Raw genomic sequence first — 22,435 nt, forward strand, 5'->3', positions numbered from 1 at the left:
CTTGTCCGGAATTCGAACCCAGACCCATTTAATGCAAGGCACTCCATCGAAAGTTGAATGGTGAAAAATATAATGATGCATAAAATAAAAAATACAGTCTCACCTTTTCATCGAATTTAATTCTTTGGTCGTTGCTGGTAAGTATCCTCATCAATAAGGGCAAGTCTTCTACGTACCGGCACATTGGACCAGTACTGGTGAAAGAGTCGATATCCTCGTTCTTATCGAGTTCTCCAAATGGAAACGCCCCAGCATTCGATACTGTTCCTGTTAAAATACATTATGAGTTTCAAAACAGTGAAAAAAATATTCAACATTCATGACAAACATTAAAATTAATTTTAAAAACGCATTTTTTCATTTTGCATTTTGTTGATCAAATCAACGTCTTAGAATTTAAAGTAAAATCACCAAAATTTAACAAAAGTTAATTAGCGAAAATTGACGGTCTGGTGATTAAATCGACAAATCAAAGGTATTATGTTTTTTCATAGCAAAAAACAATAAACGCATTATTATATTCTATTTTCAAAAATACTAAAAGGATGAAAAAAGCTTTTGCCATATCAAAAAATAGATATTAGTTGAATATAGGACGATATTATTGACAGGTTAAAAATTAGTGACTCGATTGTTATAAATATTGTCATAAAATAACTGAAGTATTATTACCATTGTCTTTTAGTATTATGAACTTACAAAAGCTAATACTATATGTACGTGAAGAAAACAAATAAGCTATATTTGTTCCAATACCAGTACTTAATATCGTATAAGATCAAGTATTGGAGATTTTAAATTTTAAATTAATTTTGGTCATAAAGCAACAGACTTTCTTAAAGGACATTTTTAGTATATTTTTTATCCAAATGTACAATGCTAAAAAAAAAAAAAAAAGAAAAAACGGACCATCTGGAATAATTTTTGATCTATTGATTGGATCTTCACGTTCTAGGACTCACTCTTAATGGTTCGAGAGGATGACCTAAAAATATTCTAATTAATTAGTATAGACGATATTTTAAGTTACGAAATCAGACACAAAAACGTACTTTCTCTGAATAAAAATACCTTTTTTTCGTAGGATTCAGGTTTTTGACCCCCAAAATATAGGAGTAGCCGCAACCTGGAAAATATGGTTCCAATTGTTTGGTCAAGAGAGAGCTCCAAAATTTGAACCCCATGATGTTAATTTTGATTTTTGCGTATTTCGTTATATCTCAAGAATTTTTTAAGCGAATTAAAAAATTTTTTGAACACAATCATAAAATTCGTTTAGCCAAAGATAATTCTACACAAGAAGTAAGTTATAGTAAATCTTTATTATTTTTTATTAATTAATTTAATGATAAAAAAGAAAAAATTGAATTGAAAGGTATACAGTTTTTTTTATATAATTTAAAAGTGTGTAAATTTGCTTGGCAAAATACAAAATTTGAGTGAAATCGGTTCTATAGTTCTTGCGAAATCAAATTTTAAATATACGTCTTTCATAACATCTAATTTCTCAGGAACTATCAAACCTATTTTGCTATGTAAAATTACGCACTTTAAATCGATGTAAAAAATTGTATTCCTAACAATTCAAAATCTTGTCGACTATTATTAAATAAAATAAAAAATATTTACTAAAATTCATTTCTTGTATGGAATTATGTTTGGCTAGGTGAATTTTATGCAATTATGTGTGCAATTTTTTTTAATTGGCTTAAAAAGTTCTTAAGATATAAGAAAATACACAAAAAGTAATATTAACATTAAGAGGTCCAATTTCTGGAACACTCTCCTGTTCAAACTATTGAGACCATATTTAACAGATTGCGGCTATTCCCTAAATTTTAGGGGGTCAGTAATCTGCATCCGTCGAAAAAAGGCATGTTTATTCAGTGAAAGTACGTTTTTGTCTCTGATTTCATAACTTAAAATATCGTCTGCCCATATTTTAGCATATTCGAGGTCACCCCTTTAGGCCATTTAGATTGAGTCCTAGAACGTGAAGATCCGATCATTAGATCAAAAGTTATTCAGAGTGGTCCGGTTTTCTTTTGCGCCTTTGTACATGTTTGAAAACGTTATAGATAATAGATGGCACATTATGAGTATTAAAATTGCATATGAAACCATACCAGAAAATGTGGTCATACATGGCTAGGGGAGCTACCCTACTATGACCTAATCAATTAGATTAGAAGCACATGAAGAAACAGTTCATAATATTGAAGTGCCCTTAGCGGCGTCTGATGATATTTTCGGGCGTGGATTCCTATGAAATTTTGATGCTGATGATGCACCCTAACTCCCCTAGAAGTTTGTCACCACAGTTACGTAACCCCCTGTTATGTATAACGTTTTTATACTTGTACATTTTAACAAAAATTAGACAAAAAATGTCATTAAAAAGTATAGTTTAGAGAGAGAAACTGAATGCAGATATGAAATCAGAGATACGAAAGTATCTAGGATCTGTTAAAAAATCTCATGCAACAATCATGCATCAATCTTGTTTTATAGTGTAATTGATAAATAGGTTTACGTATTTTTCAGCGCATAAAGCTGACAGGTACTTCGAATTAAAATCAAAGCAAGCCAGCAAAGCGCGTTAAAGCTGAAATTAAAATTGTTAGGTGTAATAAAATTTCTTTAAAAACTGTCGTGATGAAATTTGAGTTATGAGGTTCCTTTAAACGGTTTATCAATGCTTCATAAGAAATAACTTGATATTACCTAAATGAATAAAAAAGAAATAGCTAAAAAATCATGATAAAATTACCAGTTGAAGGTTTATGACCATATATTCCACAAAACGATGCCGGGATACGTATACTTCCGGCGATATCATTTCCTATTCCAATCAATGCAGCTCCCGCGGTGATTATTGCTCCTTCACCTCCTGAAATGATAAATTATAATGAGTGATTTATTTCCAACCAGGAATCATGGCCGGAAATCAGCATGATCAAACGACCTGGATCATTACTTTATGCGGTTATAAGGTAAACATTGCTATTGTTTTTTCTCTTTTTGCTGCTCTCCCTATAGCAGTGTTTCCCAAACTCATGACTTTTGTGTACCTTTTCATAACGATGCGTACCACTAACAAAAAAAATGAATGTATTTTCTTAAAAATATGTTTTTTTTTCTTTTTTGGTACAAAGTTTTGTAGATACCAACATGCGATCCATATTCTATGTTAGGAATAAAAATTATATTTTGTAAAAATAATCAAAATAAGTAGAATTTATTACAAACCTTTACTATAAAAAAATTGCACAAAAGTTAAAAATCACAACTGGCTGTTGACACCACTATTTATTAACTGTCAACTCTGCAAAAAATAGCCTATAGAAAAATACATAATCGTAAATTTTCATAGCTAGTTTTGTTTTTAAATAAAAGTTTTTGAAATTTTCGTTTGCTGCAAGATATTTCGCATAAGAACGAGTACCCCCGCTAAACTGTTCCCGTACCCCTGGGGGTACGCGTACCACACTTTGGGAAACACTGCCCTATAGGAATATGCAATTACAGCAGTAACAGATAGATTTAACTAATATTTGGTAATAAGCGTTTTAAAAATCAAGATTTCAATGATACTTGCGCCTAAAAAATTGAAAAAAAAAATAAGAGCGAAAACCTATTGAAAGACATAAAAATTAGCAATATTGGTTTGCCTGGAATGCTCGCAGTCCCACCCGTTTCGCAAAAAATCATATCATGAAAAGAGTGACTCAGATGCAAGTTTGCAATAAAACTTGCAGTACAATGTAAAGGACTTATCACGGAATTACGAAATTTGCTTCTATTTGCATATCTATGAAGTAAAAGTAACGAAAATATAGATGGTTTAACACGTTGTCTGCTGCGTCACCTATATTCGGGTGACAGCAAAGTTTCTGATCAGGATGCGTCACCAGTATTGGGGTAACGCTTAATTGACTACTTGCGAAGGATATTCGCATGTATTTGAAAATATATTTCACAAGAAGTAACAAAAGTATTGAATTGTTGTAAAAGTAATACAAAAATGATTTATTATTGTGAACCTTGTAAAAGCTTTCTTGTTCACTGCTATTTGACTCAATAAGAAATGAGTTTTCCATTTTTCTTTTTGAAATTTCAACTAATTCGGGTAAAGATTTTAAGTTATACTCCTCTTTACTCGGCAAAGATTCAAACGAATTGTGTAAAGGGGCGAGATAAGAAACAGACGCGTACACAAATAAACAGACATGATACCGTGGAAACAAACGGAGCAAGATATTATCCTTGTGGCCACCAGAGACTTGCATTATTAAAATATCGATTTGAGTACTTAGCAGAATACGCTTCGTACGGCGGTACTCGTAGTCTGAAGGAAATTTCACTGTGAACTCGGACGACAGTCAACGTGTTAAGAAGTTAAATGCTTTATGCATACCTGCCAACTTTTATGCATTTGGCGTAAAATTTTATTTCTATATTTAAAGTGGTAGTAAAATGAATACTTTTTATATATTCCTTGCATTTATAAACTTAATGCATTATCTTTTTGACCACCACTATTTTTTAAAAAATTAAACATGTATATATTAATAAGTAATATTGTTACGACATTGCAATGCGTCTCGCTTATGTTAACCAAAGATGCTTGTGTGTTTACAATTTAAATTTAGGCTAATCCAAAATTTTGGTTACCCGAACAAGGAACAGTCCCAATTACTTTCATTATGCATCATTAGTATGACAGCCCACAGTGGGCCAAGGCTTTTCTTGGATGAGATTTCCAATTCGCTCTAGGTGATTAAGGCTTTCCAGTTCTTAACCATTAGGATTAAAAAAAATTATCCACTGCAGTTTGGATCGTCCTCTTCTTATTTTTCCCAGCAATTTTGTCACAATGAATCCTTTTAAAGAGTTTAAATCATTCATTCTGAATACACGTGCAGCTCAGCTTACCCCAATTATTTTACTTTTAGTTATTGGCAATACTCTTGACGCTGCTGCATAAACTTATATAACATAGCATATATAAGGCTTATTGTTTAGTTTCAATGTATGAAATTTCTTACCGGAGCTGCCGCCAACTGTCCGACGGTTATCGTAAGGATTTTTTGTCATTCCAGCTACTGCGTTAGCGGCCTCCCACCAGAAACATGTCTCTGGAACATTTGTGACAGTTACTGGTATGGCACCGGCATTTCGATATTTGGAAGCTGCCACTGAATCTTCTGGAGCTTTTCTACCTTTGGCCCAGACCAACCCGTTCACCTGAAGAAGATCTGTAATAAATATTTCACCTTTTTGTAAAAATTTTAATTAGAACAATTCTCTTTCTAGTTGCATTTCATAGAGAGATAACAGGTTAGAGTAAGTAAATAAGTTTTATTTTTATACACTGATGGAAAAAAAACCCAAAATTATTGTAGAGCAATGAAATTTCAGCAATGTGTTTGTCTGGGTAACATATTTAAGCGATAAAATTTTCAAGATCACAGGTTAATGCAATTAAGAGAAACATTTCAAATGCGAAAAACTGGAGCATTAATAACCGATGTAACCACCAGAATTTTGAATGCAAGCATGCAAACGGGTATGTTTTGTGTTATACAAATGCCGTAAGTCATTTTGTGGAATGTAGTTAAATGCCTGTTGCACTTGGTCAGTTAATACGGGGATAGTTAATGCTGGTTATGGATGACGCTGAAGTTGTCCAGTGATGTTTCATACGTGCTTGATTGGAGAAAGATCTGGTGATCCAGCAGGCCTAAGCAACATGACGACATGCTGTAGAACATGTTGGGTTAAAACAACAGTTTGAGGGCCAGGGTAATCCTGTTGGAAAATACCCGCCTTCAATCAACACCTCCTAGAAAGAACAGGCCTCAGCACGGGTTACCATAAATATCCCTTAGTAGTTCAAACGTAATGACATATTTTGTATTTTCACAGCCATACACAGTATACGGCAGTCTCCGTTCTGAGTAGTGCCGAGTGTAGTTCAGTTACGACTTAAAAATCATTTAATGAACGAATTAACTCTAAAGTGACAATGTTTCGTTAGTGCTAGACACTCTTGCTATAGCAATCACATGACTGAGTTAGTCGAAATTTATACCGTTAATCAATCACTGCATAGGTATGTTTAATAAATTATTTCCTGACTGAAAAATCACTTTTATTTATCAGATAATATTTATTATTGCAACGTAATGAATTGTGAGATGAAGTAGCTTAATATTAAATTTAAAAACTAAACTGGAAAAAAAAAACTAAATTTTATTTTAGTGCAATCGTGGCGAATTGAGATTTTGAAGAAGTGGCTGCAAATATTTAAAATTTACATGACGATGGCAAGAGCTAAAATGTTTTTGTACCCTTGATCTACACTACAAAAAATTCCGGATCAAATTTCGGTATCAAGTACCGGCACACTGCCACATCATCCGTAAAATCCTTTTCTACCGTAAAATATCATACTGCAATTTTTACAATATTTATTTCATTCGGTGATTTTTCGATAACTATTACTCTAAAAATAACGGCATATCATTTCCTTTGTTCCGTAACATGTTCCGGTAAAGATGAAATTTTACGGTACCGGCTGCTGATTTGACAATTCAGTGGTCTTTAACGACTAGCTGGCTTTATTGTAGACTTTTTGCTTGACTGTAATTGGTCGCTGTGATGCCACAATTGGCATTATATATTTATTTTCTATCATTTTAAAATATCTTTCATTACTTAAGCTTTTTTTTAATTAATAGAATTACATTTAAAAATAAATCAAGGGCTTAATCTTTTAAAACGAACACGAACATAAAATATTTATTTCCTCTCTTCTAGATCAATGTAACGGATACTTTTTTTTTATTTTATTGCTAGGCAGACTTATTAATTCACTGTCGCCTCTAATCGAAAAAAAAAAATCTATTTATAACTTTTTACTCTAAATTTCCAACGGCTAAATGTTTCGGTTGCATGGTTGTAATAATTCTCATAAATTTGTTGGCGACTCGTGATCGCCAAAATGTTCTTTTAAACCCATATTGATATGCTAGTTGGCTTTCTTTTGGCTATGATATATTATGACAAATCGCCAAATTATGGATCTCCTACCCATACTTTCTACGTCCGTTGGGAATAATTATATTTACTTGGAATTCAAAATTTGTGGTGACAAGGAGTCCCCTTTGGGGCGCTCCTGTCTCAGTCATCCTAACGGTTTAAAAAGATATAAAATCGTAACAAAAACTTCTTGATGTGGAAGTTATATTTCCTTGATCCCTTCAAGGGATTTATTTTTTATAATTGGTAATTATTATGATGATTTGTATTGATGGCCATTCTCTATAATCTTCAAGAAATATTGCTTAATAAATTGGATTTTCATATTCACGATTCATATTAATTTCCTGGAAACTTTAATTTTTGTTTCATCCATTTACTTTTATAATGGCCTAACAATCATGAATTCCATTATACGAATATTGGCGGCTAAGGACGGAGGACCAAACCTCCCCCACAGTCGCAATTATATTGCAAGCTTTTATATCTTTTAAAATTTACTACCTGAACTAAAAAAATATAGTCGAGAATCAATTTTTTTCTCATTTAAGGGAATGCCTAACAGGAGAACTGGTTGATAAAATCCACAGGATTGAAAATTTTTTAACAGTGTTGAGGACTTTTATGTTTTGCATAATTTGACTAAAAGTCAAAAAGAGTAGAGCGTTGTTATATTTTACTACTTGCATTAAAAAATATCTCTTGTTTCCCTGAACATACGATACCTTTAACTCCTATGGCTTCTTTGCAAGTGAAAGGAACACCCAAAAGTGGTGTATCTTTTTCTATTTGTTGTGGGGATTTCTTTCCACTCTCCAGAAACGTATCTATATCTCTGGCATCTTGCAGAGCATCATCGTACCTTTCATCTAATGCAGCATTTATGAGTGGGTGGACGGAACGTGATCTTTGAATGTATGCTAACATCACATCTTCACACTTCACCTACGAACAATTTTAGAAGATGAGCAGACATGATTGACAATAGGTAATACATAGATACAAACTGAAGAATTTTTCTAGTGATTATGAAGTAAAAAATTAAAATTTTTTGAACTAGTAACTCCCGTCACCACTGATGTTTAAACCATTTGCTAACCCCTTAACTTGTGAGCTCGAGTTAATTCGAGCGCGCTAAACAGGACTGTGCACACTCGAGATAATTCGAGCGGCGTTGTATTTTATGCTGCGATAATTTTTCACACTGGAATATAATCGAGAATTGAAAATAGCAATGTGAAAGCTAAGAAAAAAAAAATCGTTTTATTGATATTTATCATTTACATTGGATTGTAAGCTATAACACTTATTTATTCAAGAATAAAATATACAGAGATGCCAATTTGCTCCGGACAGCAAATATATATTTTAAAGTGGTAGTTCATCAATTGTGGTTCTTGGTTTAATAAATTCAATTTAGTAGATTTTTATCCACCATTATTTCTAAATAATTAGTAGGCTTATATAATTCATCACTTTATAGTACTTTTGTCGAGCTATACCTTTTAAAAAGCAAGCAAGAGTCAAATATTTGCAAAATTTACTTTTTAGTTGCTTACCAATTTTTTAATTATTTTTGCTTGTCCGGAGCAGTTGGCATCCCTGAATATAGCCTTTTTCCATGGAACAAACGCGCAGTATATCAAAATTGTCCACCAAAAGAAAAGACAATGTTCTAAAGCTGGTTTTTTACATAAAAATAATAATTTTTTTGTGTCCGGTTTTTTTCAAAAAATCTGTGCCATAACCCCTTGGGGACGGGTGATTCAGAAACGCATTCGTACAAAATCAGAATCAAGTTGTAATTAAATAAAAAATGGTAACTTAAATGTAGTCGTTGCTAATTTGACAGACTTACTTTGCTTTTACTTTAATTATTGTTAGTTTAATCATATATTTAATCAATGTTAGTTCAAAGTATAACTAAACAGTTTTATTTTGAACAAAGTATTGGTGAATTAAATAAATCAAACAATTATAACTCCTCTCAGAAATAAACTGCTAAAGAAATACTTTGATTACCAGTTTTATATTTTTACCCTGATTGATACGGTTTTATGCTGTCACATATTTGTATCAGTCGGCGCGAAAGGGTTAATTGCTGCGAATCGTAAAATAAGTAAAAGCAAAATTAAATGTTAATGTTTTCCAACCACTAGAAAATATCTAAAAAATCATATAAGGTATCTGCTATAGATTCAACCACACTTAAACATTTCAGCACCCACTTTGAAAAATAGCAAAGAGCTTTATTATAAATATAACTTCTCAGGAATACAATTATGGTTAAATTTATAATTTTAAAAAGTAAAGTGGTATATCTTTAACCTACAAATAAAATTTTTATAGGTAATTTGTTTGCTCTTTTTTTTTCTAATAACATTTTATGCCACATGCGATTAAAAATGTGAAATGTGGTAGAAACTAATTCATTTTTATTTATTTATTACCTCTTTAACTATTCAGTCGTAACTATCACTAAGACTTACATTTCAAATTATTCATATTTAAAGCAAAAACATTCTTCGTACTTACTTTCAATAGTAGACTGAAAAAAATATGCTAGAAAAAATTAAATGTTATTAATCACCACTTTTTGCATTTTTAGTCACTCGGGGAAACTCTCGACTATGAAAATAGCTAATAGAATTTTTATCTTCTGACCCACAAATTTCTATAAAATAACTAAAGTGCTCCCAGAATTAGGTACTAAAAAGTATGCCTAGGCTTCCCTTTAATTATTGTTCTATCTGAGGCTCATGTAAACACAACAAATATTATTTTTTAGTTAAGCTATTCAAAGAACTTGACCTCTCTCAAATCTCATCTCCGTTTTAAGATCTCTTTATTATTTTCATTTTAGCTTTTTTTTTTTTTCAAATGATTTTTATTTGATATCTTCAAACTCTAGAAAACTATAAAAAATTTCTTCAGTATTAGTTTTGAAAGGCTTGTCTCGCTTTGCCTACACTGATTATATTTTTAGTAACTATGTAAGCTTTAAAGTTATTAGGTGTCTCAAATTTATAATAAGTGAAAAAAGAGAAATCGCTTATAACCCACAACACTATACCATATTAATCACAAAAAAACTTCATGCGACAACATATTTTTTTGATTATCTATTTTAATAATTATTTTTATTATTAATTATTAATTTTATTATTATTTATTAATTATTTTTTTGATTATCTATTTTAATTCTATAAATTAGGTGTATAGTTCTGAATAGTAAACTTTTTTGAAATTCGTTTTCTCAGAAATTATTTAACCTATTCTGTTCAAACTTCGCATTTTACCCCGGAAAATTATATTCTTTTAAATGATGCCAAAAAAATTGGATGCCTTGCATATCAAAATTTTTTAGACCATTATTAAATAAAGTAATAAATATTTTAATAAAGGTTATTTTTTCATGCAATTATCTTCGGATAAAGGAATTTTTTTTGTTTGGATTTGTGTGTAAAAATGTTTCAATTTTTATTAAAAACTTCTTGAGTTTTATTAAAAATACGCAAAATTAAGATTATGGGGGTCCAAACTTTGGAGCGCTCTCCTGACCAAACATATTTTCCAGATTGCGAAATGAATCTTACAATTGTCTCCAAAAATCTTTCTATTTGATAAAAAAAATTCTCGAGATATGGCGAAATACGCAAAAAGTTAAATTAGCATCCGGGGGCTAAAACTTTGGACCACACTGCTGATCAAACTATGGAGACAATATTTTCCAGACGTCCTATATTTTGGGGTTAAAAAATCCGAATTAGTCGAGTAAAAGGTATGTTTATTCTAATACACGTTTTGTGCTTGATTTCGTAATTTAAAATATCGTTTGCCCTAAATAATTAGCATATTTGAAGTTACCCCTCAAACTATTAAGATTGAGTGCTAGAACGTGAAGATTTGATTATCAAATCAAAAGTTATTCAGAGTGGTTCGTTTTTTTTGGCGCATTGTACAGTAATTGTTTGTTTAGAATCTTCTCAGGAAAAATACTAATCTTATCATTTATCGTTTTAATTTTTTTAAATTATTTTTTTACATTTTCTGGAATGAAAATTAACAAAAGAGTAATAGTACCTGACGATTTCTTATTTTCTTTGCAAGGTCAACGGCTGACATCAGAAGCAACTCATTGTTAATTGGTGGTAATGGTTTTGTTTTACCCATAAACAAACCATAAAGGAAATCCAAGACATAATCTGATATAGGCCGTGTGAATGTCAAAATAATTCTCAAAAATTGCGCACATATACCAACCACCTAAAAGAAATATAAAACAAAACATCTTAGGCACCATTATAAGGGGTTATAAAACAATTAAACACAGTATACAGCAAAACATAAAAAGATAATGGTTTAAAATTGTTTCTCATAATTGTTTCATTTTTATTGGCCAAAAATATCATATGGTGGGATTGTTAATGCACAAAGAATATATGGAAATCTCCTGTATAGATATGGCTTTTATCAGCTTGAGAGCGATGCAATATAGGAATAATAATTGCATTTTTTTAACGCCTTTTCCCAATTTTTGATTTGTTATTTTTGAAAACTAAAATTCTTAAGTTTTACTTTTTTAAGTGTTGAATAAATATAGTTTAAATGTGGCAAACATTTTTTCAATACTAAAATATCATTTGTTTGTTTGGAAATGCGTTTATCGTAGCGAGTTTTAATGTGTACGCTCTCTTCCAAAAGTTAAGCAAGGAAAGAAAAATTTTGATTTCCGGAAGCCAAATTGAATTGGAGTTAACTTAACTTGTAACAGAGGTAGAAGAAAGTGTGCACAAATGTTAGGTAACAACCAATTACGGTTTTATGTCAAGAAATATGTAAATCAAGCAGCAGTATAAAAAGCTGGCTTTGTGTAGGCTTACTGTAGTTGCATTTGAGTGCGGATAAAAAGTGAGTAGAACATCCTTTTATTTTTTTCGAACTAAACATTTATCTATGACTTCCAGAAGAAGAATGGAAGAGTCTGAGGGCTGATGTGCAGTCGGATTCATTAAAGCAGTACAGTCTATCACAGATGTTGCTCTGTTCTTCGGCATCAATCATTCCGTCATTTCAAGATTATGGCCAAACCAGTCGAACAGTTATCCAAAGACCTGCAGCTGATCATCAAAGGGCTACGACTCCCGCGGGAGATCGAAGTATTGTTGTTGTAGCTAAGAGGAATCGAAGAGCTACCTCCACACGTGAGACTTGTATGGTTATGGCAGTAATTGGCCAGCTGCAACTGTTCGCCGAATGCTACACATTAAAAGACTTTACGCCTGGGCACTATGAGTTTATATTAGTCTATCCCTTCAAGCAAGATTGGCACGGTAGAAATGGTGCTGAGGGCATGTGAATTGAACCCTGTTTGATGAAGCTAGATTTAGCATACAACCAGATGACAAGCGTGCGAAGTCCTGAAAAAAAACAAGACACACGCAACAGGTCACAGAACATCATGCGACATCGCGCAATCTGTTGTGGAAGCATAGTGACATACTCGGAATTGGATATCGCACTTGCCTGCACAGCTACTGATGTGGTTCTGTGACGACTGAACGGTATCAGAATGAAGCCACTTTATGTGAAACTGTATGCTGCAGAAGTTGATTTCTACTTTCGTTTCAATGGACGGCAAAGCACGTCCTCATGAAGCAGCAGTGGTCAACGGTTGGTTGAAGTGCGAAGGGATTGCCGGTATAGAGTGGCCGGCTTTCTCATCGGATTTTAATCCAATTGAAACTTCTTGTGATGACCTCGACCGAGCTGTGGGTACTCGTTTATCCACCGCCAGCCAATCTCATAGATTTGGAAACAGCTTTCAAAATAATGGCGATCGCTGGAATCTGAGGTGGTTGACCACCTCGTAACAAGCATATTAGCACTCTGAATAAAAATAAGGAGTGCTCAGTACTCACATGCCCTATTGATATCGAGTTTTGTAGTTTTTTTAAAAAAATTTAATCATAATTTTGAGAATGACGCTTGACTTCAGCATATAATTTATGAATGACATCAGCATATAATTTATGCAAATACAATATTGTTTTCATAATTATTAATAATATGAATCATGTTTTTCTTCGTTTTGCTTTACGAATAAACATATTAGCTACTTTTCTGCAGCAGTTCTGGTCTGTTCTTCATCAGTTCATTGCTCCATGCTAAAATTTTGGAAGCAAGTGTATTTTCCGCATTTTATTGCTCCATGCTAAAATTTTGGAAGTGAGTGTATTTATGCTGACTCATAAATTAATTTTTTTAGGGAATTAAAGATAGATGAAAGAAGAGTTTTTCAGCTCATGAATGTCAAACTTTTGAAAATATTTATTTTAAAAATTATTTAAAAATAGAGGCGTTCAATGTAAGTCCCAAAAGAATTAAGAGACGTCTAATTTCTCTTAAATTTGTTTTTAGAACGTTTTAACAATAAATTTTTATGAACAATATTTGTGTTTTTTTTAAAATCCATAATCATACAAGAAACTAAAACATGGGACGAAGTGTTTTTTATTTTTATTTTTAATTGAATTTATCGTATAAAAAGTGACAACGAACCTCATTTTTGTACTGCATTATTCAGTTTCAAAAGTCATTTAAATTTGGTTTTTTATGTACTTTTATAACGGCTTCAGCCGGTGACCAATTTATAACGAATGGAAATTAATACGACTGTCTTCTGATCGTATGCGACGCATGAAATAGATGGAGCAATTTTAACACACAATGTTTAACTTCGCTAAGAATTCACCAAACTGATAATGCATTTATTTTTTTTCTCATTTACATAATCATTTGATATAAAGTCATCCTGAGTTTTCATGGATTACAAGATTATTAGTCTTATCCTTGCTTCAGAAATATATACTACAAAACCAAATCTTTTTGTATAAAGAATTATTTTGCTAACTTATTAAAAGCACGGGCTCTCAAAAACTTAGACATAAAGCAGTATTTTAAAACTATTTCAAAAATAAAACTGTCTTAATTACATTTTAAAATGTAATGATGGGCATTTTATTTAGAATTCATTTTTTTTATTCGTTCTGAAAATATTCTTTTCCGTATTGAGAGTTGATTTCCGCAAAGGAAATAGTTGAACAACCTTTTATCGACGAGCGGAGATGATTAACTAGGTATAATGTCCGTCCATTAGAAGTCAAAATAATGCTGTGCCAAGTGACGATAGATTAGAGATAAACGTTATTTTCTCTCTTCATAAAGAAACTTCAGTCAAGAAAATGTTTTCTCGAATTTTTCGATTGTTATGTCTAAGATAATTTTAAATACATCATTTAAAAAATAACATTTTTAAAACTTTTTAAAATTTTTTGTTTGTTTTTTAACTTTTTTTTGTTGAAAACGTTTATAGATAAAATTTAGAATTTTATCAAATATTTATCTTATTTTCCTTTTCAGCGTGTCACTATATAAAGACGATCTTATTATAAAAAAAACTTTTTTAATATTTTTTAACTAATATTTTTTTCTTCAAAAATTTCTTTATTTTCATGTTGTTTTTAATATAATTATTTCTCTAAATATGTTTAAAATGAAGTAAATAACATTAACGTAGTACATAATTCTTATAACAAATATAATACATTAGTTTCAAATGGATGTTAATGAATTTTTTATTTATTATAACCTTTTCTTTTTAAATGTAATTAAATGAGGAATGAATTAAGAACACTAGTTCTTTATTTCATATCTTAATGAATATGCTATATTAAGACAGAATAGTGTTTTCGAAGCATACCATAAGAATAAAGAGAATAATATATAAGAATAACATATACACAGTCAAAAATTTAGATTTAAATTACTGTTCAAAGTACGGCAATTTCTACAGTAATTTTTATTTAATTAGAGTGATACAGTGATTTTGTGGTAATAATTACTGGAAAAATTACGATATATCAGATTTTTTGTTCCGTAACATGTTCTGGTAAAAATGGATTTCACTGTAAAAAATACCGACACCCTGAATGACGGTACTTTTTACCGTAATTTGATCAGATATTTTTTACATTGTATTAACCCAAAGGGCCAGGGCCCACAAGGGTGCTGCGACTATCATAGTACTAGGCCTAACTACACAAGTAAGAATATATTGAAAATCTATTAGTCATTATATTTGTCTTTAGATATGCTAATATAAGGGCAATAGATGTCTTTGTCATTGTATTTTTTGACTGTATATTTATATGGCCTGAAAGTTTTTTTGTTGTTGACATAGTTAGTGGTCGGCACGATTGAAGAGGTTTGAGAACCATATCGCAGTTTTCGCTGCAATTACTACAAATGCTTATTTTATTTTAAATATTTTATGTACTAATTAAATAAAAAAAGTGCTTGGTATTTCTTGATAGTTTTCTCCTCTTTTTGTATCATTAATTTTTTTTTGTCTTAAAATATTTATGCGGCTTAATGGAACGTAAAATCGACATCTAGCATGAAACAGTATGTGATTTATGATGTGCTAAAAAGATATAAATAGTGACGAGATTGCATGTAGTTTAATAGAATATATTAAAGACGATTGTTCTTATAAGAATTCTTAATGATAACTAAAGATTTTTAAACAATAAACAATTTATAATTGGATCAGGAAAAAAAAATCGTTGATATTTTTGGGCACAATGAATTTAAGCTATGATTAACGGAAAACTTTTGGCTCCATTAGTTTGACAGCTAATTATAAACACACAACAGCATAAACATATAATAAGTTTTATTAAATATGTATATTCTTGAATAACGCGAATAATCATGATGGTAATTCATAAAGCAGCGTCAAACGTGGAAAAAATGTAAGAGTTTATAGTTAATAGAATGAAATTAATAGAGTTTTAAGAAAATATATTGAAATTAAGTCTTCTTAACTATATTAAACTAAAATACCATTTTTAATTTTATTTTAAAAAATTCATATGTCTATAATCAACCGATTATTGCAAATAACTGCACTTATAGCATGATTCATATAAATTGTTTACCAGCAAAAATATAAAAATAATAATTACTTGTATTTAAATTAGCCGTATTCATATACAAAATTTAAGCATAATTAATTCTATCAAAATTAACATCGTTTTATCAAATGTGAGGTCGTTTCTTTTAAGGAATAAATTATATCCCAAATTATTCGTTCTTACTTAACACTACACTCATCTTGCAATGAGTTAAGATATTATTATCTTATTTAGGCGATCAATTACTTATTAATTAATTGTAATTATTAACAGTAAAAAATTATTAAATTAATCTTTACTTTATTGTGGTTGTAAAAACATCACCCTTAATTTTATTTTAAGCTATTTTTTATCTCACTTAACCTATCTTTACTGATATCCCTAAAATTTCAGTGGTTTTAAAAAGTAACTCTTTGAATTGGTCCATTATTATACTTATAGTATATATTCACTGGCTAAAATATGAAATTAATACTTACACTATTTGAGATAGCCATTTTCACAAATGGATTCTAAGCATGGGTTATTCAAAATAAACGTCCTTTCATCAAATGTGAGGTCGTTTCTTTTCAAGATGAAAAGGATATTCCGAATTTTCTGTTCAAACATAAACCATCCTCATCGTATAAAAACGATACTAAAGTTGACAACTGGAAGGAAGAGCGTCACGTTGCGCAGTTCCGCTTTAATGGTGCTATGGTTTCCTATTGTTACGAAGAAAGTAAAATAAAAATAGAATAAAATATTTGAAAGCGGAAAATGGCAATTACTCTTAGACATGTGGTAGACCGCTATAATTCTGTTGTATATTTTTATTTTATTTTGTTACGTATGAGTCATTGAGTTAAGGTGCTGATTTCTATTAAGTAAATGACAATGTATTTTGTTCCCTTTAATGTTGTTGGATCCGAATTTATTTTGAAATTTTCGTGATGATTTATTTTGGTTTGTATGAGTTATGATTTATGTTATAAATATTTACGTGGAGAAGAGAATGAGGTTGCAATTTATTGGAGCAATAAATAATATGGATTTTGATTGGGCAGCTGTTTTTATTTCTGACATGACTATTATCTGAAAACTCGTTTTGTTTAAAATATAAATTTTTTTTTCAATTTTGAAGTATTTCTGTTTCAAGAACAATAGATAGATATATTTTTAAAATATGTTATTCAAGGAAAAATTAATATAATTACACTGGTTATCATAAATTAAGGAAAAATCACAAAAATAGCGATAACTCTTTCAAAAGTAAGCCAAACCGTGCAAAATTTGCATATGTTGTCCACTAAGAGTAGCTGAGTAAAATTGCAATATGCAAATTAGTGGCGCTGCACTCGGCTTACGTCATCTGCCTGGAGCATAAAAGTCCAAGTTTGAGAGAAAGCACACAAATTTTACTGTGATTGCGACATTGAAAATCTGAGATAGCCAATTCGTAATAATGACCTCTAGGCATCATTTGCCTGAAGAACTACGATGGAGAGCCATCGGGAGACTAGAGGCAGGGCAGAGTCAATCAGAAGTGGCCAGATGGCTAAATGTGAGTCCATCTGTGGTTCATAGACTTTGGAGGCAATTTCAAACCACAGATTCGGCATCTAGGAGGTTCAGTCAAGGACGGCCAACTGTTACGACCAGTGCCGATGACCGATATTTGACATTAAGTGCACGCAGGAATAGAACCGCTACTCCGACACATCTTAGATCCTCTCTTGCTGCAGCCACCGGAAGGTTGGTGTCAACGTCAACTGTGCGCAGAAGGCTCCACGAAGGTGGTCTGTATGCGAGACGACCAGCCATTTGCGTGCCGCTCACATCACGCCATAGGAGAGACCGTTTGCAGTGGGCCCGACAACATGTCCACTGGACGTCAGATCAATGGAGGCCTGTTCTCTTTACGGATGAGTCCAGGTTTAGTCTAGAAAGTGACAGTAGACGTTATTTGATATGGAGAGAACCTGGGACCCGTTATCATCCATCAAACATCCGTGAAAGAGATGCATACGGAAGAGGCAGTGTCTGTGTTTGGGGAGGCATATCCTTAGGAGGGCGCACATACCTCCATGTCTTTCCAAGGGGAACCGTGAATGCTCAGGTTTATCGAGACAACATCCTTGATGCTTATGTGCGCCCATATGCCGGGGCAATTGGTGATTGCTTCCTGTTACAGGACGATAATGCAAGACCACACAGAGCTCGCATTGTTGATGATTATCTTCAACAGGAAACAATTACTCGCATGGAGTGGCCAGCTCGATCCCCGGACTTGAATCCTATCGAGCACGTTTGGGATGCTCTAGGGAGGCGTGTATCTGCCATCAATCCGCCCCCTCAGACCCTTGCCACGCTTGCAACTGCTTTACAAGAGCAATGGCTCTCACTTCCTATTGAACTGATAGACCGCATAATTGAAAGCATCACACATCGCTGTTTGTGCTGTATTGCTTCTAGAGGCAATCATATTCCATATTAAAGGTACTTTTTCTATTGCAAACCGATACTTCCAATTTGTTTATTTTATACATGTGCTAATTTCTATACTACTATTAATGTCTGATAATTTCTTTTTATGTTGTTTAATACCTTACTATGTGTTGTATATTGTGGGTAAGTTTCATAAAATTCCATGTGTAATTTCTTGAGTTATCGCGATTTTTGTGAATTTTCCTTAATTTATGATAACCAGTGTAGTTGCGTATAAATATGAAACAAAATTAGACAAATTAATCTAGTTATATATTTTATCATCCTCTTAAGGACAAATTTTTACAAATGAAATTTTCCAAAAAAAATTGTTTTTAGTTTATTAAGAACCAAATTTCTGTGGATTTAGGGTTTTTATACAACAACGGTTATATTAAAAAAATAAAATTACAATGAATTTTTACGATTGAGAAATTTTTTTACTTCGAATCAAGATATTCAGAAACAAAACGGATTTTTTTTTTATAAAAACCAATTTACTACATTAATTAAAAAAGTCCTTACACAACTGGATATTTTTTAAAAATTTTCTTGAAATTCTTAATTTTTTTAATGTTTTTATTTTAAAAATTTATAAATATTTACATTTTATTATTGTTTTAAACTTATTTCTCAAATTCCAACTTTTTTTTCACAGTTTGATTAATACAAAAATTAGGGCTTTTTACTCATTTGTTTAAAAAATAACAAAGTAAATAAATTTTTTTTAAATGGAACAAAAAGTTTTTTACTCTTAAGATAATTTGTGCCGAACTTTTCTAAAGTAAACACTTTATAACAAAAAATCAGAATTAATGAAAAAAATATAAAAAAAATTTCTCTACTCTTTAGATAAATTGTGCCGAACTTATCTAAAGTAAACACTTCTATCATTGTAAGCCATAACCTTAGCTATTTGAAGTGGAACTCGTTCTTATTAAGCTATTTTAAGTGGAAATTGAAGATATAAAAAAATTGTTTGTACTCTCGTTCTATTTCAAAGATTTTGTGAAAAACCGGTATACGTTCAGAATGTATAAGAAAATTTTTTAAAAATACATTCGAAAGTAAATAGAACAGCCTAAATGTTCATTAAGCCTCTTCTTCTGAGTCTCTGTCTTCATATGAACTAATATTATTTGTAAATAAAATACTATTTTTATTGCTGAAGTGAGTTTTTAAGAATTAAGATTCTATGTGGAAAAATCTCGCCAAATTAGTCTCTTCTTTTAAAGTAATTACTCTATCTGTCAGTTTTAAATCCCAGATTAACTTTTGCTTCAAAATAGCATGTATAGATTAAAATTATAGCTATGCTTTGAGCTTAAGGCACTTAACTGCGGGCCTTTTAATTTATTTAATTATTTATTTTTCTTTTTGTGAAAGAACTTCTTCCTTATAATGATTTTTATTTAAAAACTTGTTCTCTAACATAGATTTTTTTAAATATTTTAGTTTCATTTACTTGATATTGGTCACTAAAGGGTTACTCTTTCTCTTGAACATTTTATTTGTGACACCCAACATATTTTTTGGAAAAATTAAAATAACTGCTTAAAGGTGCGAATATTGCCGCAATAGTATATTGTCATTTATATTATATTAAACAATACCATTTATACTATTTAATTATCCTAATATTTACATTAGTACACTATAATTTACCATTATAGAACTCTTGTTAAAGACAAACTATTAACATTGCATAAGTATTCTAAAAAACATTAAGGACACATTATTGACACACTATTATTATTTATTATCAAATACAAAGAATTTAAATTACCACTTACGATTATCATTTACTGTTATATACATATACTTTACCATTATATTATCATTCACCATTATAGAAAAATTATTTACATTACTATTATAAAAAAATTATTTTCATTACCATTACATACACAAGCTGTTATATTGCAACATCATTATACCATTGTTATTGACGCATTATTAACATTAATATTTATCATCAAATACAAAGAATTAAAATTACCACTTACGATTATCATTTACATATACTTTACCATTATATTATCATTTATTTTTATAAAAAATTATTTACATTACCATTACATGCAAACTTTTTATATTGTAACATGTAACATTATTATTTAACATTAAATACAAACAATTTACAAGATAACTTACGATTATAAGCAAACAGTTTACATTATTATTTACAATTATAGACAAACTATTTACTTTGCCAATACATTTTAATTTACTAATGTAGAAAATTATTTACATTGCCGTTATACGCAAGCTATTATACTGTAGCATTATACCACACATACTTATATATTACCTTAATAAGTTTTTATATATTGGCATTACCACTTTTGTGAAATATTTTAACAACAGCAATAACGGTAATACAGCATTTTAGGGATTAATAACACAAACTGTTTACTTGGAAAACAAAATTAAACACCAAGATTTTTAAATAATTGATCTTCCATATATATACAGTAGGGAACCGATTATCCGGAACGATCGGGACCATCGCTATTCCGGATAACTGATATTTCCGGTTTTCTGAATCGCCACAAAAAGCCGTTTTTTTATTGTTAAACCCAACTAAAAAAATTTTCTTTTTGGAAATAATCTTACAAAGAAGAAAAAACGATGGAGTAATACACTAATGATTATTTCCAAAATGATGGTAAGGTAAACATCTTTCAAAAAAGAAAGAAAAATCCTAAAATCTTATGAGGAAAAATTTTTTTTTTTAAAAAAAAAATGGCGGGACGATTTATCGAATTTCGTTTCGGTTTTTTGGTTTTCCGGTTTTCTTATTTCCGGATAACGGGTTCTGTACTTTTAAGAAACACAAAAGAATGATACTCAAGGTAAAAAAAAATATTATAAACAAATTTTTTCCCTTTAAAACTGAATTACAGACAAATTTATCACTTTCATAAAATTTATTTTAACCTGACTAACTGATGAATATAGGAGTTATGAGCTACTTAAAGAAAGTCGCACAATATACAGAAGAAAAGGTTTTCTAATTGGCAAACTTACTAATTAATTTTTTTCATAATTTGAAAATGTTAGTATAGCTTTCTCTTATCAGATAAACAGTTGATCCGAATCAGAGCACTTACCTTTTTTCAAATCTTAAACATCAACCACTGTCATAAATGAAATGCTGTTCAAGTACTTGGAGCAATCTATTTATCGAAAGCGTGTCAGCTCTTAATATTATAAATAAAAATGAAACTTAATCAATGCTGAATTTGAATTGAGAAATAAAAATTAACTTGGATTTCCACAAATCTAATCACCACTTTCATTCTTACATATGTGGAAAACAGGTTTACAACAATTTTATCGATAAAGATGAGGATGATAGTATAAACGTTTCATAAAGAGTAGAAAGAGTTGACCATGAAAATAAGTGTTGTCAAATCCCAAAAACTACGTGAATTTCCACGAATCTGTTTTCACTCTTGCTTTCTGAACATAAATACACTACATAAATGTCTACATAAATGCATAAATTAGATTAAGGTGATAAATTACAGGAAGGTGTTAAGTAGAAAAACGGTGCAACTAGTGTGAATAGCCATTATCGTTAATTTTTTTCGGTGTTACTTTCAACTTTCTCCAACATACTAAGCATTATGAAACGGGGAAATATTATGATGTTTTTCTTACATAGAACATTTTTCCTTTTAAGCTTAAATAGTTGAGATTTAAAAAATATTATTAAGGTACTTTCGGCGACAAAATTTGGAATTGTTTAATTTAGAAATATTTTTTATTTAGATTTATGAGTGTTTTGTACACCAAAACATGGTATAAATACAAAGCAAATTACGAAGCTTTTTTTTAAAAATAAAATAACGAGGGAAACTGGTAAAAAAAAATAAATTGACTTTTTCACAAAATCACATGACTATGTTAATTTTTTTCATTTTTATCATGATTCTTGCTTT

General features: G+C 30.6%; 1 protein-coding gene across 4 annotated transcripts in view; it reads right to left on the reverse strand.

Moving 5' to 3' along the window:
* The window catches only part of LOC107438936 (fatty-acid amide hydrolase 2-A), a 34,927-nt gene that overhangs the window by 4,978 nt on the left and 7,514 nt on the right, over positions 1-22,435 (reverse strand). For 3 of the 4 annotated variants that reach the window (XM_016051357.4, XM_016051360.5, XM_087164096.1), the window contains exons 2-7: positions 16,502-16,726; positions 11,128-11,310; positions 7,770-7,989; positions 5,049-5,258; positions 2,771-2,890; positions 104-267 (exon numbers count right to left, since the gene is read on the reverse strand). In XM_016051357.4, the coding sequence (XP_015906843.2) occupies positions 104-267; positions 2,771-2,890; positions 5,049-5,258; positions 7,770-7,989; positions 11,128-11,310; positions 16,502-16,519 (915 nt within the window). In that variant the 5' untranslated portion in view covers positions 16,520-16,726. Of the gene's footprint in view, positions 1-103; positions 268-2,770; positions 2,891-5,048; positions 5,259-7,769; positions 7,990-11,127; positions 11,311-16,501; positions 16,727-21,601; positions 21,668-22,435 lie in introns of all 4 variants that reach the window. The other variant, XM_071184894.2, reaches the window with a different exon arrangement.

This window comes from Parasteatoda tepidariorum, chromosome 5 (assembly GCF_982258835.1).
Source record: "Parasteatoda tepidariorum strain Cologne lab strain chromosome 5, Ptep-v5.0, whole genome shotgun sequence".
NCBI classification, from domain to species: domain Eukaryota; kingdom Metazoa; phylum Arthropoda; class Arachnida; order Araneae; family Theridiidae; genus Parasteatoda; species Parasteatoda tepidariorum.